Source organism: Musca autumnalis, unplaced genomic scaffold, assembly GCF_047663935.1.
Source record: "Musca autumnalis isolate F117 unplaced genomic scaffold, ASM4766393v1 scaffold_1, whole genome shotgun sequence".
NCBI lineage: Eukaryota > Metazoa > Arthropoda > Insecta > Diptera > Muscidae > Musca > Musca autumnalis.
In genome coordinates this window covers 307,179,426-307,198,170 of record NW_027411644.1, presented here as the reverse complement: position 1 = coordinate 307,198,170, position 18,745 = coordinate 307,179,426, and the positions used below count along the sequence as shown (strand labels likewise).

General features: G+C 39.4%; 1 protein-coding gene across 1 annotated transcript in view; it reads left to right on the top strand.

Moving 5' to 3' along the window:
- LOC141389901 (protein Skeletor, isoforms B/C) overlaps positions 1-18,745 on the top strand; it is a 187,580-nt gene that overhangs the window by 158,901 nt on the left and 9,934 nt on the right. The window contains exons 5-10 of the mRNA XM_073962111.1: positions 13,060-13,278; positions 13,332-13,532; positions 15,187-15,511; positions 15,757-15,971; positions 16,033-16,304; positions 16,376-16,506. Of these exons, the coding sequence (XP_073818212.1) occupies positions 13,060-13,278; positions 13,332-13,532; positions 15,187-15,511; positions 15,757-15,971; positions 16,033-16,304; positions 16,376-16,506 (1,363 nt within the window). The remainder of the gene's footprint in view (positions 1-13,059; positions 13,279-13,331; positions 13,533-15,186; positions 15,512-15,756; positions 15,972-16,032; positions 16,305-16,375; positions 16,507-18,745) is intronic.

The window sequence follows — 18,745 nt, the reverse complement described above, 5'->3', positions numbered from 1 at the left end:
AAATTACTTTCCTTGATTGATGGCTAATCTAAATATTCACAGAAATATGAGAGTGCAAAGAAAAGCATCGGTTGATCCTTTCTTTGTCTTCAAATTAATTCGCTGGAAAATGAATAAAGCAAAAGCAACCTCACAGTAGTTGAATACAAAGGAGAAGTAAAAACAACAGTAAAAAACTATAGCCTGATTACTTTGTAATTAAGGATGCAGTAGCAGTTCCGCAAAAAAGCAAAAACAAAAGAAAAAAATAATAAATCTTGGTTAACAAAGAAAATATGCAAGTTGTTAGTTGGTGGCGGTTTGGTTTGGTTAGAGGGAGAAGGATTAAAGGATACGGAATTGGGTAAATATTTTTAAGATGGCGTCGTTGTTGTCCCCATCATCAGCAGCAACGCCTTCACCAACGTTGTCGTTGTCGTGGTCGTCGTCGTCATTTCTTGTAGTAATAATAAAATTTACGGCAGACATTTTTGATTAAAAGAAGTGCTACTCACAGCAAAGCACTTTAGATGTGAATACACTCAACTCATGTGGCCAAAGCAGGCACACACACACACACCCACATAATTATGTAAAATAGCTGCCTCAATGTGTTTGTGTTTGGATTTGAATACATAAAAACCAAAATACTACGAGTCCTTTACACATATCCCCACTCACCCACTGAGCCAAAGACGAGAAAGGATACTTCAATTGAATTGTTGTTGGCTTTTGGCAAATGCCGCATTGTGTTTTTTGATGTACATATAAGGGGCTCCCCACACATACCTATACAAAGCCTTCGAAAAATGCAAGAGAACTTTCTCAATTTTTTGTTACATAAAATTTTTGAGAAAACTTCCTCAAAAAACCCAAATTCACCACGAAAGGTGAATTGGAATGCAACAAGAGCGAGCTTTTTCCAAAAACAAACACATACACAAAGGCATTAAAGAGAGTAACCAAAGCCCCCACCCAATTGTTACAAGGACCAACCAACTTCTTCCTTTGCCCTTTCCATAGACCAACACACCATCTCTGCTCCTCCTTCCCCCAAACTTCTTTGGCATTCTAAAATGGAAGAAATGCGCGCGCAATTTCTTATTTGTGTTGGTGGGGGGGGGTCGTTTGGTTTTATGTTGTTGTTGTTTCTTCTAGTATTGACTCTTGGAATCCATTCAAGTTTTACTGAATATGAAGCTATGTTTTTATTTGCCATGTATGTGTGTGAGTGTGTGTGTGTTTTATTTACCCACAAGTATATAAACGTAATTAATGTTTTATATACAAGCAGAGAAAACCCCCCAAAAACACACACATACATACGTATATGTAGGCCCACAGTGCATATTAACTGAACTAAATCAGACATTTATTTATTCTGGTGTATTCAAACACACAGACATACCCACACACACACTCGATCACACACATGTTTTAAGAGCTACACCTTCATATTTACATAGACTTCCCATCCATTTTATGAATATTTTTATATGCAATTTTTTATTTATAGATACAAGTGTGCAAACATGAATGCATCATTTGCACACACACACTTACACACACACACACTCCCACCCACCCGTGTGTGTGTGTGTATAGGCGGCGATTGCATGCAGCAGCAAACTTTTGCATGAGCTTTTCTTGTTAAATTATCATTATGAATGATAATTTTTTTTAAATATGAATTTTTAATGATTTATTTTAATTGCTTTTTATGTTCTCGTTAAGGTTGTAGACACGAACAACGAACGACATCTTCTTTTGAGGCCAAAATTTAATGAAAATTTGCTGAAAAATTAGTTTAAAGAGGCCGGAATAGTTTAGACTTATTTGATGTCCTCAATATTTTTATACCCTCAGCATTTATGCTAACGAGGGTATATACACTTTCATACGGGCAAAATGTGCCTCATCAAAATAATGGTTTTAGGCCCCAAGTATTTTTGGACGAAATCCGTTTGAGACAATTTGGAGTTGATTTTGCCATGTCCATCTGTCTGGCTGGTGCGCACGATAACTCTCGAAAGGATCAACGATTCGGTCCAAAATCTGGCTTTCGTATTATTTTGTCCAAACTTGGTTTAAGTTCGAAGATGAGCTATATCGGTCCACTCCTTCCGGTACCTTCCCCACAAAAGTTCTAAAATGTTCGACAATTTTGGGCGCTCTTGAAGGGAGTAAGCGATTTGGTCCATAATTTACACAACGTGCAATTTCTACCAGACTTAGATGAGGTTCCAATATGGACTCAATTGGTTCACTGCTTCGGGTGTCTCACACAGAAAATTTCGGAAAAGTTCAGTTTAGGGCCTGCTCTCTAATTGCTTTAATGTCTGTTGTAGTAACTTGTATTCACTGTCCCCTATACGACGGTACAAGGTTTATCGGGGGCAAGTCCATACTTCCTGAGAAAATAGCCTGAAATATACCAAAAAACCCCTATGACAACGTGTGTAGTGGTTGGAGCGCAACATAACGCTCGAACTGATATGCCGATTCGGTTCAAAATTTGGTCTCCGTAATAGTTTGTCCAAACTTAGTTTAAGTTCGAAGATGGGCTATATCGGTCCACTCCTCCCGGTACTTCCCCCACAAAGATTCGAAAATGTTCGAAACATTTGTGCGTACAATAACTCTTGAAGTGAGTAACCGATTTGGTCCATACTTTGCACATTGTGATTTTCTACCAGACTTAGATGAGGTTTCATTATGGACTCAATAGGTCCACTCCTTCGGGTCTGCTCTCGAATCGCTTTGATTTTTGTTGTAGCAACTTGTATTCATTGCCCTCTATACGACGGTATATGTCTCATCTGGGGCAAGTCCATACTTTCTCAGAAAATAGCCTGAAAGGTGAAAAACCCCATGTGTAGTGGTTGGAGCGCAAGATAACTCTCGAACGTATCTGCCGATTCTGTCCAAAATGTGGCCTTCGTAATATTTTGTGCAAACTTATTTTAAGTTCGAAGATAACCCATATCGGTCCACATCTTCAGGTACCTTCCCCACAGAAGTTTAAAAATGTTCGGAAAATGTGCGCAGGATAACTCTTGATGGGAGTGACCGATTTGGTCCACAATTTACACATCCTAATTTACCTACCAGATATAGATCAGGTTCGAACTATATTTGTCAACTCGTTCGGTTATCCCCCCACAAAATTTTGGATAAATTCACTTTAAGACCTGCTCTTTGATTTTTATTGAAGCAACTTGCATTTGCTGCCTTCATTACGACGGTAAAAGTTTTTTCAGAGGCAAGTCCATACTTTTTTAGAAAACTACCCGAAAGGGGTAAAAACCCCCTATGGCACCATATATAGTGGCTGGAGAACACGATAACTCCCGAACCAATCAACAAATTTGGTCTAAAATTTGCCCTTCCACATATTTTATTCAAACTTAGTTTCAGTTCGAAGATGGGAAAAACTTCCGGCACTTCCCCCAATATTTAAAAAAAAATCAATAAAATGGTATCTCTTGAACGGGGAACCCAATTTGGTCCAAATTTGGATCTCCTAATAGCTCAACATTTATGTCTAACTGCAGTTTAGGGTCAGTTTGAATATTCTTTGGAAATTTATACCGATGCTGTTCGTTATGGTCCTGTTTATCTTTTTCGTGGACAAGTGCATGCTTCCTGGCGTACTGGTCTAAGGATGACGCCCCGAAATGACTAGTGAGCCCAATATATATCAAAAAATGATCCACTTCCATAATGGACTGTGTCGGTCCATTCCTTTAAGTACCTACTCTGCAACTCTTTTAAATTTTAATCCTTATCCACATTTTTGTCGGCAAGTTCAAATGTCCCGAAAGGGCCACAAAATTCTGAAAATACCCTAACTGAGGGTATATCTCTGTCGACAAAGCCGACTGATACTTTGTTACTTGTTTCTAACAGCTATCAAAATTATAATTGTTTAAGTTTTAGAGGATATCTTTAAATGGTTATTCAAAAATATGGGTGACATAGAGGATCATAGATTCCAATGTATAGTCCTGATCGACATTAAAATGGCAAATTCAAAGATCTATATTTGGTCCTCTTTAAGTTTAAGAGGCCATATATCTCCCCACGATATCACATGCGGAAATAAGTTTAGCGTTCGCTAAAAGTCCATCTTTCACATAAGATGACAGATTGGAATATCAAGATAGTGAACATCAAATATTTCCCCGTTATATAAGAACCCTAAGGAAAATTGTGCGCAATGTACTCGTTTTTATACCCTCAGCATTTATTCTAACGAGGGACAAAATGTGCCTCATCGGACAAAATATGTCTCATCGAAATAATTGTTTTAGACCCCAATTATATTTGGATGAAATCCGTTTCAGACAATTTGGAGTCGATTTAGCAATGTCCGCCCGAACTCAAACGGATGAACCGATTCGGTCCAAAATAATATTTTGTCCAAACTTAGTTTAGGTTCGAACGGATCAACCGATTCGGTCTAAAGTTTGGACTTCGTAATATTATACTTTAAGTTCTGAGGTGGGCCATATCGATTTGCTCCTTCAAATACATCCCACACAAAATTTCGGAAAACTGCAGTTCAAAAGCTGCGCTCGAATCATGTTTGTTTTTTTTCAACAACTTGTATTCGCTCCCGTTTTACAACGATACAAGTTTTTAAAGAGTTCGAAAGCTTTAAAAACCTCTACGGCCACCTTATATTTGTGCAAATCTAGGATAAAGTTCGAAGATGGTACTTATCATAAATGGAGTAACCGATTATGCCCAAACATTGGAACTGGTAATATTTGGTCCAAACATAGTTTAAGCCACATCTGTCCACTTCGTACCTCCCTCATAAAAGTTAAAAATTTTTGCTTGAGTGCAGTTGAAGCTCTGTTTGAGGATCCTTTGGAATTTTTTACCGAGGGTCTCCTTGTGCTCTTATTTACAGCGATATTTTGCTTTTCGTGCGCAAATATATGCTTCCTGATATAAGCTCTAAATTATACGGTGACCTATTGAAATAACTGATCCACATAAGACCCACTTCCAAAACGGACCACAAAAGGGCCAAAATGTCGGTCTATTCCTTCAGGTACCTCTCTTACGCAACACTTTTGAGCTTTAATACAAATCGATATTTTTGTCGGCAACTTCATACGTCCAACATTCTGAAAACCTCCTAAATACTCGTACATAATTCAAACACGCTGAGGGTGTATTTCTGTCGGTAAATCCGACTGATACTTTTTTACTTGTTTTCATAGAAGGTTGCATTTTATAGGCGTGGATTAAAACCCTGACTCCTAATTATTAAAATTGTTCCACAAACGCCCCCAATTCATATTAGCTCAATGATATGGGACTTACTGTTTATCGCCGAGTCCGAACGACGTGTCTTAAGACACTATTTGTAGAGAATACTCCGGAAATGTCGCCAACAATACACTGAGCGGTATTTTGTTACCGTTAAAAATATGATGTTACCTGGCCTGAGAATCGAAGACAGGCAATCAGGGTGCAAGGTCGGTGTGCATACGTCTGCAGCACACTGGCACGATCTGACATATAAATATGAGAATTTCCACATCCATTCAGATGAGCGGGTGGTGCCAACGTGGTACAATGGTAAGTACGTCCGCTTTGCATCCATATAAGGTCTGCCTTTCGATTCCAAGACCGGGCAAAAACATCATACTTTCCAACGATGGCAAAATACCTCTCAGTGTAATATAGGCGACATTTCCTGAGTATTCTAGCCATGTAAAACTTCTCTATAAGTGGTGCTGTAAGTCACGCCGTTGGATGCGGTCCGATATCATTGAGCTAATATGAATCGGCATGCAATCATTAATATGAGAGAAGTCTACCGCGTCCCTTCAGGGATGTGTATGGGAAAGTATGTATGTATTCAAATGAGCGGAGTGTATGTAATACAAATAATCTTTATAAATAAAAATCAAATGTCGTTCGTTGGTAATGGCATCAGTTGAGAACGGCTGGACCGATTTCGATAATTCTTTCTGTAAAATGTGCGCCATAACCCGACTTGGGTTTTTAGCAAAGAAATTTTGACAACTCCCACTTTTACGCCCACTTTTTTTAAATTTTCAATTTTTGTCATTTCTACAAAAACTACTGTACCGATTTTCCTCAAATTGCCAGGGAATGCACAGGCATAGCCCCCGGTTAAAATAGGCTACAAATTTTGTTGAATTTCAGAAGGGGCGGGGTACTTCCCCTATACCCTGTTTCTTTAAAAATGCTATATCTATGGTGAAAATAGGCTATATATTTTTTTTTAATTTCGGTGAGGGCGGGGTACCTCCTCCATGCTCTATTTTTATAAAAACTTTTTTTATCACGCCCACTTTTTAAATACGTTACATACCCAAAACTACTGAACCGATTTTCCTGAAAATTTCAGGAAAGTACAGGGAGGACCCGTGGTTTAGATAGGTTATACATTGGTACCTCCACTAGGTCTGATTTGATAAAACCACTATTTTAGCAAAAATGAAACGAGTGATTGAATTAATTCTTCCGAACAACCACCCTCTGAAGCACCCCTCTCCGAACTTCCTCCCTCCGAACCACCCCGCCTCGAAGCCCAAGGGACTTATATGTGGCTATAAGACCCGGCCACGCCCACTTTTTTAAGTGTGTTATATCTTCAAAACTTCTAAACCGATTTCCATGTAATTTTCAGATGATATACAGGGACGGTCCTTGGTGGAAATATGCTATACATTTTGTTACATTTCGGAGGTGTGGGTTATACCCTGCGTCCTATTTATACCCTACACCACCTTGTGGAAAGGAAACGAGATATACCCATAGTTCCTTTTAGGGATATACATAGAATCATTTTCTGAGTCGATTTACGCATGTCCGTCTGACCGTCTGTCCATGTATTTTTTGTAAACAAAGTACATGTCGCATTTATTGTCCGATTCGCATGAAAATTGGGGAAGATAGTTTTTTGGCCAAAGGACGAACGCTATTTATTTTGGTAAAAATCGGTTCAGATTTGGATATAGCCCCCATATATATCTTCGTCCGATTTAAGGCATTTGGTGCACGAAACACGCTATATATGTCCGATTTCAATGAAATTTGAAATATGCGACGGAATTTAGTCTAGAAATAGGTGTGCCAAATTATAATTACATATCGACACAAACAAATCTGAAGATTTTTTTATTTATAATCACTTGCAGATCTCGACTAATTAGCGATGCAATGAAAATACAATCGCTGACTTAAGGTAAAATAAAATTGCTTCAAGGGCCAGCAACGTGGACCGGGTCGGCTAGTCTTTATAAATAAAAAACAAATGTCGCTCGTTGTTAATTGCATCAGTTGAGAACGGCTGGACCGATTTGGATTTTTTTTTTTTTTGTTTTGAAATGTTCGTCATAACCCAACTTAGGTTTTTATGCAAAGAAAATTTGACCACGCCCACCTTTTTTCAAATTTTCAATTTTAATCTTTCCTAGAGAAACTACTGAATTTCGGAAGGGGCAGGGTACTTCCCCCCTATTCTATTTCTTTAAAAATGCTATATTTACAAGAATTACGCATGTACCGGTTTGAAAATTAATTTGCGAGCAATTGTGGTTGTATCTCCGACCTTACGTGCTTATTTGGGACCGAAAGACTTGACAAGACTTCTGAACCAATGAAAAATGACATAGTCCACTAGGGAAGTGGGTCTTATTTTGGAAGTCATATCTTTTCTATAGATATCGCGCCCTCTAGTCATTTTAGTGGGTCATCCTATAACTTTTGGACGAGTATGCCAGGAAGCATGGTCTTGTCCACGGAAAACATAATATCGCTATAAACAGGACCACAACGAACAGCTTCGGTATACATTTCCAAAAGATCTTTGAATAGACCCTAAACTGCACTTAGACACAAATGTTTAACTTTTGTGGGGGAGCTACCCTAAGGAAAGGTCCAATAGGGACGATTTGAGAAATTAAATTTTGACAAAATATCAGGTGATCCAAAGTTTGGTTGCCCCGATCAAGAGATATCGTGCATGCTATTTTAGGAACAGTTTTTAAATATTGGGGGAAGTACCGGAAGTTGTCGATCAGCATTGGACATCTTCGAACTGAAACTAAGTTTGGACAAAATATGACGAAGGCCAAATTTTGGACCAAATCGGCTGATCAGTTCGAAAGTTATCGTGCTCTCCAACCACTACATATGGTTCCATACGGGGTTTTTTACACCTTTCGGGTTGTTTTTTAAGAAGTATTAACTTGCCCCTGGAACAACTTTTACCGCCATAATTGAGGCAGCGAATGCAAGTTGCTTCAACAAAATCAAAGTGATTCGAGAGCAGGACATAAAGTGAAGTTATCCGAAATTTTGTGTGGGAGGTACCAAAAGGAGAGGACAAATATAGTCCGTATTCGAACCTGATCTATATCTGGTAGATACATTAGGATGTGTAAAGTATGGTCCAAACCGGACATTCCCTTTAAGAGTTATTGTGCGCACAATTTTTCCGACAAATTTTGAACATTTCTGGAGAGGTACCTGAAGGAGTGGACCGATATGGCTTATCTTCGAACATAAACTAAGTTTGGACAATTTATTACGAAGGCCAAATTTTGCACCGAATCGGCAGATCCGTTCGAGAGTTGTCTTGCGCTCCAACCACTAAACACGGTGTCATAGGGGCTTTTTGCACCTTTCAGGCTATTTTCTCAGGAAGTAGGACTTGCCCCAGATGAAACTTGTGCTGTCGTATAGTGGACAGTGAATACAAGTTGTTACAATAAAAATCAAAGCCATTCGAGAGCAGGCCCTAAAATAAACTTTTCCGAAATTTTGTGTGGGAGGTGGGTGCCACCGTGGTGCAATGGTATGCACGCCCGCCTTGCACGCAGAAGGTCGGGGGTTTGATTCCTCGGCCAAGCAACATCAAACATTTTTCAACGGTGGCAAAATACCCCTCAGTAATGTTGACGACATTTCCTGAGTATTTCAGCCTTGAAAAACTTCTCCACAAGTGGTGTCTTAAGACACGCCGTTCGGACTCGGCGATAAACAGTAGGTCCCATATCATTGAGCTAAATATGAATCGGGGTGCACTCATTGATATGCGAGAAGTCTCCCTTGTCCCGTATGGGATGTTGTGGAACAATGTTTTTTTTTTGTTGAGTTGTATGGAAGGTGCTCGAAGCAGGGGCCGATTGTATCCATATTGAAACGTCATCTAAGTCTAAGTAATGTATACTTTATGCATTTCCGAGGAGTTGGGGTACCTATGTGCATTTGTTAACATCGGTTTCAGCAGGTACACATTTGGTCTTGAAGACTGATGACAACGCCCACTCTTTTCAATACATTTTTTCAAAACTACTGAACATAATTTAAAAAAATTTCAAAAAATGTTCAGGTATTTCCCCTGGTGCAAAATGCTATATATTTGTTGATGAATTTCGAGGGCCTGTTTATACCCTCAGCATTTATGCTAACGAGGGTATATACACTTTCATACGGGCAAACTGTGCTTCATCGAAATAATGGTTTTAGACCCCAAGAATGTTTGGACGAAATGTGTTTCAGACAATTTGGAGTCGATTGAGCAATGTCCGTCCGTCTGTCTGTCTGGCTGGAGCGCACGATAACTCTCGAACGGATGAACCGATTCGGTTAAAATTTTGGCTTTCGTAATATTTTGCCCAAACTTAGTTTAAGTTCGAAGATGGGCTATATCGGTCCACTCCTTCCGGTACCTCCCCCACAAAAGTTCGAAAATGTTCGGAAAATTTGTGCGCACAATAACTCTTGAAGGGAGTAACCGATTTGGTCCGTACTTAGTACATCGTGAAATTTCTACCAGACTTAGATGAGGTTCCAATATGGACTCAATCGGTCCACGCCTTCGGGTACCTCCCACACAAAATTTCGGAAAGGTTCAGTTAGGACCTGCTCTCGAATCGCTTTGATTTTTGTTGTAACGACTTGTATTCGCTGTCCCCCATACGAAGGTACAAGTTTCCTCAGGGGCAAGTCCATACTTCCTGAAAAAATTGCCTGAACGTTGAAAAACAAACCCTATGACACCGTGTGTAGTGGTTGGAGCGCAAGATAAATCTCGAACGGATCTGCCAATTCGGTACAAAATTTGACCTTAGTAATATTTTGTCCAAACATAGTTTATGTTTGAAGATAAGCCATATCGGTCCACTCCTTCAGGTACCTCCCCCCCAAAAGTTCAAAAATCTTCTGAAAAAATATGCGCGCGATAACTCTTGAAGGGAGTGACTGATGTAATCCATACTCTGCACATCCTAATGTATCTACCAGATATAGATCAGGTTCGAATATGGACTATATTTGTGCACTCCTTTGGATACCTCCCACACAAAATTTCGGATAAGTTCACTTTAAGAACTGCTCTCGAATCACTTTGATTTTTGTTGAAGCGATTAGCATTCGCTACCTCCATTACGACGGTAAACGTTTTTTCAGGAGCAGGTCCATACTTCTTGGGAAAACATCCACAAAGGTGTAAAATGCCAATTTTGTGCAACATTTGGTCTTCGTCATATTTTATCCAAACTTACTTTCATGGGGCAATACCTGTCCCCAACTTCCGCTACTTCTCCCCAATATTTAAAAAATGTCACTAAAATGTTAGGACGATATCACTTGAATGGTGCAACCAATTTGGTCCAAACGTTGGATCTCCTAATATTTTCTCAAAATTTAGTTTAACTTCTAAAATGACCCATATCGGTTCTCCCTAGGGGTACCTCCCCCACAAAAGTTCAACATTTGTGTTTTAGTGCAGTTAATTCCTAATCCTCATTTACGGCAAGTTCAAATGTCCAAAAAGGGCCACAAAATTCTGAAGAGACCTTAAATACATTCGATCTGTCCGTAGGTGAAAGTTTCACTTCACATTGGCTGAGGGTGTATATCTGTCGGCAAAGCCGACTGACATTTTTATACCCTCCACCATATGGAGGGTATAATTAAATTTGTCATTCCGTTTGTAACACATCGAAATATTCGTCGGAGACCCTATAAAGTATATATATTATTGATCAGCATAAAATTCTATGTCGATTTGACCATGTCCGTCTGTCCGTCCGTCCGTCAGTCCGTCCGTCTGTCTGTCTGTTGAAATCAAGATACAGCTCGCAATTTTAAAGATAGAGAGTCAAAATTTGGTACAGAAGTTTTTATTACTTGCAGGATGGTTGGTATTGAAAATGGGATATATCGGTCTACGTTTTGATATAGCCCCCATAGAAGGTACCTCCCGATTTTCGGTATTTTTAAGGTTTTAGCTTCATTATCCTACCAAAATGGCTGAAGTTTGGTACGTAGTCTTCTTTAGGGGTATAAAACTTTCCCCCAGAGTTTTGTCGGTATCGGTCCACACCTTCATATAGCCCCCATAGAACGGTACCTCCCGATTTTCGGTATTTTGAAGGTTGTGGTCTCAATATTCGTTCGAAATGGCTGAAATTTGGTAATTAGTCTTCTTTGGGGGTACGAAACTTTCCCCCAGAAAATTGTCGGTACAGATCCACGCCTTCATTTAGCCCCCATAGAACGTACCTCCCGATTTTCGGTGTTTTGAAGGTTTTTGGCTCATTACCACAACGTAATGACTGAAATTTGGTATTTAGTCTTCGTTGAGGGTGTAAAACTTTCCCCCAGAAACTTAGTATATCCCCCATAGAACGGTACATCCCTATTTCCCGTATTTCGAAGGTTGTGGCCTCAATATTCTACCGAAATGGCTGATATTTGGTATTTGGTCATTATTTGGGATACTAAACGTTTTGTATGAAATTTGTCGTTATAGGTCCACGCCTTCATATAGCCCCCATAGATCGGTACCACCCGATTTTCGGTATTTTGGAGGTTTTAGCATCATTATCACACCGAAATGGCTGAAATTTGGTATTAAGTCTTCGTTGGGGGTATAAACCTTTGTCGGTATAGGCCCATGCCTTCATATAGCCCCCCATAGAACGGTGCCTCCCGATTTTCGTAATTCTGATGGTTGTGACGTCAATATCCCATCGAAAGACTGAAATTTTATAACCATGGGGTTATAAAATATTCCAGAAGTGAATTATCAGTATAGGTCCGGGGGTTCCTATATCCCCCTCATAGATGCGTACCTTTTGACTTTCAGTATTTTGAAGGTTTTACCGAAATATTGGAAATTTGGTATTTAGTCTTCTTTGAGTCTAAAAACTTTCCGCCAGAAATTTGTAGGTATAGTTCGACGTTTTGATATAGCCCCCATGGAACGGTACCTCCCGAATTTCAGTATTTTGAAGGTTAGCCACATAGTTTTACCGAACTTGTTGACATTTTACTTCAATACAACACTTTTGGGGGAAGGTATAACAAGTTCGGCCTGGCCGAACTTAATGCCGTTCTTACTTGTTAGAATGATTTAGGCATTTGGCGTATCCGTTGTGGAAAAACCTTACCTTAAATTGTGAGCAGGAAATGAAACAAATTACTCAATTTTTCTTGTTTTATTTTGTGAAGACTGATTGGGCCAGGTATTGGCATAACTGTTTATAATACCCAAAAACGCCTCGAAATTGACGCTGGAAACTTCCAAAAATCGGTCACCTACGAAAATGCTATTTTTTAGAATTAAGGATCTGTTCATAGGAAAATTAGATCCAATACTGAGGCTGAGGATATTTAGCTGTCGACTGATTCATTTCGCTTGTCAACTTAACTATTCTCATTGTTGCTGCGACTGGCGCCTTTAGAAGTTTCTTTAGAAGATGATCCTGCTCAGACTACATAGTTACTACGATTTTTCAGATGATTATACAGATGAGAGGGAGTGTAGGTATTTATATGTTAACACAAAATGAAATCGCCAATAGGGTACTTCGATTAATCGGGAGTCATTGAGAAAATTTAAAATGTTACATTCGGCTTTTACTTTTAATTTCGTATCCTTTGTCGCCAAATAATATCAATTTTATTAATTTTAGTTCTCGGATATGAGGCATTATTCGATTCTGCATTTCTGCTGTTCATTATTCAATTATTTATTGCAAAATTATAATTAATATTTATTTTTCTCTCACATTACAGGTTGATTTCGGAGAAGTCTTTATTCCACCTAATCTAGACGTGCCCAAACCCCGCGTTTTGCCAGAATTCAAGCGTTTGGCCCACGGTCTGAGATCGAGTAACATAAGTGTTTTAGATGCCAAAACCTTTTATATTCCTAATTTACATTATGACGGAGCTGGTCCAGATGCCTATTTCTGGGTTGGCAATGGTTCCGAACCGAATATTATGGGTATTAAGGTAAGGACTCCCAAATTTGTATATTAACTTTTTTAATTCATTATGTAATTTAGGTACCCAATGAAATTGGCTCCCTCGAACCGCTGCGTGGCTATCAAGGCGAAGATATTGAAATTCAATTGCCTGGTAAATGGACTGTCTATGACATTGACTGGTTGGCGGTGTGGTGTGTGGAATATCGCCACAATTTCGGCCATGTTTATATACCCAAAGACTTGGATGTACCACCGGCATTGGGACAAACGAAAATAACCGTAAGTTCAAATGGAAGATTTCTTGAAAATAAGTGTGGGTGTATTGAGTTTGAGTTATTAGTTCCCCCCTATTTCGGTTTAGTTGTAACTTCCCTCCACGACCCCTTTTTGAGATAAACATATTTAGTTGACATTTAAGCTATCCTCTCATCCATTCCATACCATCCATCCATCCATTTATCCATCCTCTTAAACATTGCCTTTTTAACTCTGTGTCATTACAAGAAAAACAACAACAGCAAATCATTTAAGCATAATCATCTGTATACTATTCTCTGTTATTATCTATCTTTTGTATTTAACAAAAAAAAAAAAAAAAAAACCAACAAAAAATTAACAATAATTATCCACTCAAATCAAACAAATCGTCCAACCAACAAACCAATCAATCAAACAATCGTTAAAAAATCATTAGCCTCCATGGTGGTACTCTCCTGTAAGTAAATGCCGATTAGTTAAAGCTTACTTTAAAACTCCACTTAGTATTTAGTATTAACTGTACAAAAACAGATTAACTCACACACACCTAGACACACTCACAACTAACCCGCCGACACATATAAATATACATATGTACATCCCAGTCAGCATTTTTTGAAAATTTTAATCAAATTCGAGTCTTTTTTGATCCGACTGCACGATTAAAAAGCTAGAATATGAGCTCATTTTCTGATCATAAATGACTCCTTTGTCGGTAGGAAAACATAACCTCAGGCGACTCTTCTAAACAAATCACAAATGAGTCTTTTTCGAGTCCTATTTCAATCATTTATTGGTGTTTTGTTGATTAATTTCGGACCCTTTTTCGAGTCTTTTTAGAGTCATGTTTATAATGATTTATGAGTCTTTAGGGAGTCATTTATGAGTCTTTTTGTTAGACGAAATAAATTAAAAAAATTTTCTTTTTATTCTTCTTTGTTTCTTTCCTTTGTTTTATAGTCTTTTCTGCTTTGTTATGTCTTTTAATTATCCTTTATGTTGCTTGGTGGTTAGTATACTGCTTCTTCATTTCACTTGGCAAAACCTGTTGTGTTGTGTTTGTCTGTACTTTTAATATTATACGTTACATTTATATCAAAATTTTGTAGAAAGTGTATATGAGAATTTTATTTTTTTATTTACAACCAAATAAAAATAAAACAAAGCAATCAGTTTTTAATCACCTAACTGTTCAAAATATGATCAGAGTATACATAATTATAATCACTTTTCAAACACCTGTATGACCCTTTTTTGATTAAGCATTTTTCAATCTTCCAGATGATCAAAATGTGACAATAAATAACAAAAAATTGTCACATTTTAAACACCTCAATGATTTATTTGTGATTGCTACACATTTGTTGTTGTATTTTAAATTGAACTCTTTTTAATCATTACAGGGAGTCACTTTCGAGTCCCTTTCTGATCACACAAGCGACTTAATCAATTTTTGATCACCAAAAGGACTCTAAAAAGACTCCTCAATGTGATTTTTGAAAAAACAGTCTTCTAAATGCTATCTGGGATGGTATTCAATTTTGAAATCACTTCAACACGATTTTGAATTTTGTTTTAATAATTCGCTTTTCTATTTTTTATTGAAATTAATATTGTTTTTTATATTTCTCTCTCTCTCTCTCTCTCTCTCTCTCTCTCTCTCTCTCCGATTTAGACCACAACAACACCACGACCTGTCTACTCCAACTGCCGTGAAATCATACCCAACAAGCTGCAAGTTAAATGGGAGCTGCAGGGTGAATATCTGCAAATCGACTTACTGGGACGCATCAGTGAAGATCAGTACATGGCCTTTGGCTTGTCTGGGGCCAATGGCCGGGCCCAAATGTCACAATCCGATGTTGTTGTGGCCTTTTATGATACCACCGCAAGAGTGTTCCGTGCTGAGGATTATTTCATCACCGACTTGTCGCAGTGTGATGGCCAAAATGGCGCCTGTCCAGATGAGAGAATTGGTGGGCGGAATGATGTTGATGTCTGTAAGTAGAAAAAAGGACCAGCGAATTCAAATGGGGTTTCAAGGGCCATATACATATCGTCAACTGAAGTGGCCAAACATGTAACCCTCAACTTAAACCTTTGAGGGTTATGTCATTAAGCATTTCAGGTGCCGATATATTTTATTGGGTTTCCTATATATACCTATGCCTTAACTACTAAACAAGCTTCGCACTCCTCTCATAATTTCTATGGATAACCTTTTTTCCTTTCCCATTTCTTACAGTGAGTGGAGATCGCAAAAATGGTGTCACAAGCATACGTTACCGACGCCTGTTGCAAACAAATGAACCAATCTACGATATGCCCATACCCACAGATCGTGATGTTTCGGTGATAGCTGCCATTGGTCCACTTAATGCTCGTAAAGAGGCAAATTCTCATACACACACCGGCAACGATCATGTTGTTGATGATGTGAGGATTAACTTCTCATCAAGGGTAGGTCACACCAATCTCCACATTTCCCTAATAATAAAATTTACTTTCTACCCCCTTTCAGAGCGACAACACCTGCAAACTCTCATTGTTCACGGTGAAAGATGAATCCGGCCCAACGCCATGGCCAACACGTAAATTATCAAACGTAAATTCATTTACAGCCCGTATTGGTCCAACGGGAGGTAAACGTGGTTACACACCCATAACGGGTATTCCCTCGTGGGGCATTGCCTGGTATATTAATGATCTACTGATACCTGAAATAACTGTGGAACGTGGCAAAACCTATGAATTTATTGTTGAAGGTGGTGATATATCCGCACAACCAGCAAGGTATGAAAAGGGCCCTTAGGCCATATTGGTGTAATAAGAAATGGGATATATATATTGGGTTTCTTTTGCAGATACCATCCATTTTACATTTCCGATTCTCCTGAAGGAGGTATTGGCCAAAAGACTGGTGTTGAATTAAGCAAACAAAAGGTGTATGCCGGTGTGGAATTTGATGAAGATGGCAATCCTATACCAACAGCTGGTAAGTTTCAAAGATAATATACTATAGAAGCGACACGAGGGAGGGTCGAAGTTAAATTAAAAGCAAGTAAAAATTATCAGTCGGTTTTGCCGACAGAGGTCAGGCAGGACTGTATAATAACAGGAGTACAGGAGTGGTGAACCTAAATATGCTATGAACAAATCCATAGTTTTAAAAATAAATAGGATTTTTGAAGGTGACATAGGTGATTTTGGAAGTTTCCCAGGTAAATTTTTAGGTGTTTGTGGGGTAGGGTTGGCCTAATTATTCCGCTGACATAACCAATCAACGCCGTCTTCCTACATACATATGTTCCCACAAAATCTCCGAAGGTACAAGGGAGACTTCTTTCATATTAATGAGTGCACGCCGATTCATATCACCTTTTAACTGGAATGGAATCACCTATGGAATCACCTCCGAACTGCGTGTCTTACGATACAACTTTGCAGAGAGGTTTTTACTACTGAAATACTCAGGAAATGTCGGCTACATAACACTGAGGTGATTTTCCACATCTGAAAATTTTGATGTTTTGGCCAGGTATTGAACCGCAGAGCTTCTGAATGCAAGGCGGATAAACATCTACACCGAAAAAGACACAAATATCCTTTTTATCACTCCAACGGTAGCTGGTTCTATGCACCGGATTGACTAAGGGGAATCTTCGAAAAGGGGCCGTTACCTCAAAAATTATGTGTTTGTGTTCGTGTATCCCGCAATACCTGAACCGAACTCTTTTGGTCCTTGCATGAATAGAGAATAACCCCGGGTCATTGATCTGTTCCGTTTGGCAAATCCGCAGTTACCACATAACAACATCTGTGAAATGTAAAGGAAGTAGGAATGGGTGCACTCACGTGATGGCTCTGGTCTTAGCCGCCTCCAGGCCTACAGCGATAGGAGTTATGTTACCGCTTACTCCGCCAAGAACATCTCCGTGCCTTTAACTTAGTCGTCGGAAATTGATACACCTTCACAGTCCCCCCAACAACAACAAACGCAGCAACTTACATCCCATCTTGTTGTTCGGCGCCCCAAAATGTCATATTTCCTACAATTTAATTGCAACGGCCTCCGCAACAAAGTCAACAAAATTATGGGCTTTATGAGTCGGGGAACATCACGATCGCTGTGATCCGGGAAATCTATTTCACCCAATCCCACGGCGACGAGTTCTTGAATAACGGATTGATCCAGAACCACACAACACCCGTGTTCCGGACAGCGGCTGCCACCTCAGTGTTTACATATTTGTATCGCTTTTCTGTGTTGAGAGCAGCATATTCCGGAATGTCTGTTCCGGATTTTTTTGGTTCGTTTCGGGACGGTAGAAAACCCAGGACTAATTTGGTTGTGCACAGTTTGTCACATCCGCATGCACCACACTGAAATTTCTTTGAGATGCAATATATGCCGGGAGTAGGTGCATCTAAGGTGTGTCCTCGTCCAAGCGAGGGACTACGACAGGGACTATGTTGATGGATGCTGCATGAATTCAGCAACCAGTGGGTCGTTGTTGTTAGATTACGAGACTCCGCCGAAGTCCCCCCAACAGCAACCGCACACGAAGCATTTAACATCAGCCGTTTTGTTCCAATCCCCAAAAATGCACAATTTTTGCAACTAAATTGAAATAGAGACAGGATCTTACCTCGGAGGATCGAGGAAGTAGAAGAATATTATAATCTCGACGGTGCAAAAACCACTGCAGCTTACAGCGCGGTGGTTATTACAAGTACTGAGGAAGGACATGCAATGTATAAGGGTAGCAATCAGGTGTGAAACTGCCGAGGTAGAGACGCTGAACGTATACATCCCGCCGAAAAATAGTTGTAATCCAGGTTAAAGGGCCAACATTTGGCCGCTTGGGGACCTTTCATGCCCATCATTAGTTGTTTCATTCGGTCCACGAAAACGACCAGAGGGGTATAGTTCTGACTGAGCAAATTGATAGCTCTAAGTTGTGCAGGGTCAATGAGGATGCCTCTACCGGAATAAGAGGAGAGCCTCACAGTTCGCCAGACATAACCATCGTGGCACCTGATCTGACAAATGACGTCGGCTGGCAACCCTTCCTGCCTTTTAGGTCTGACCATCTCCCCATAAGTGTCTCCATCAATAGACTGCCCGATTTCGCCGCACTTTCATCAATCATGGGAAAGCTAATTGGTCTAGTTTCAGATATTTCACCAATTACCTTTTCAGAGATCTGTCAAATGTTCGGGAACCGGAAAGG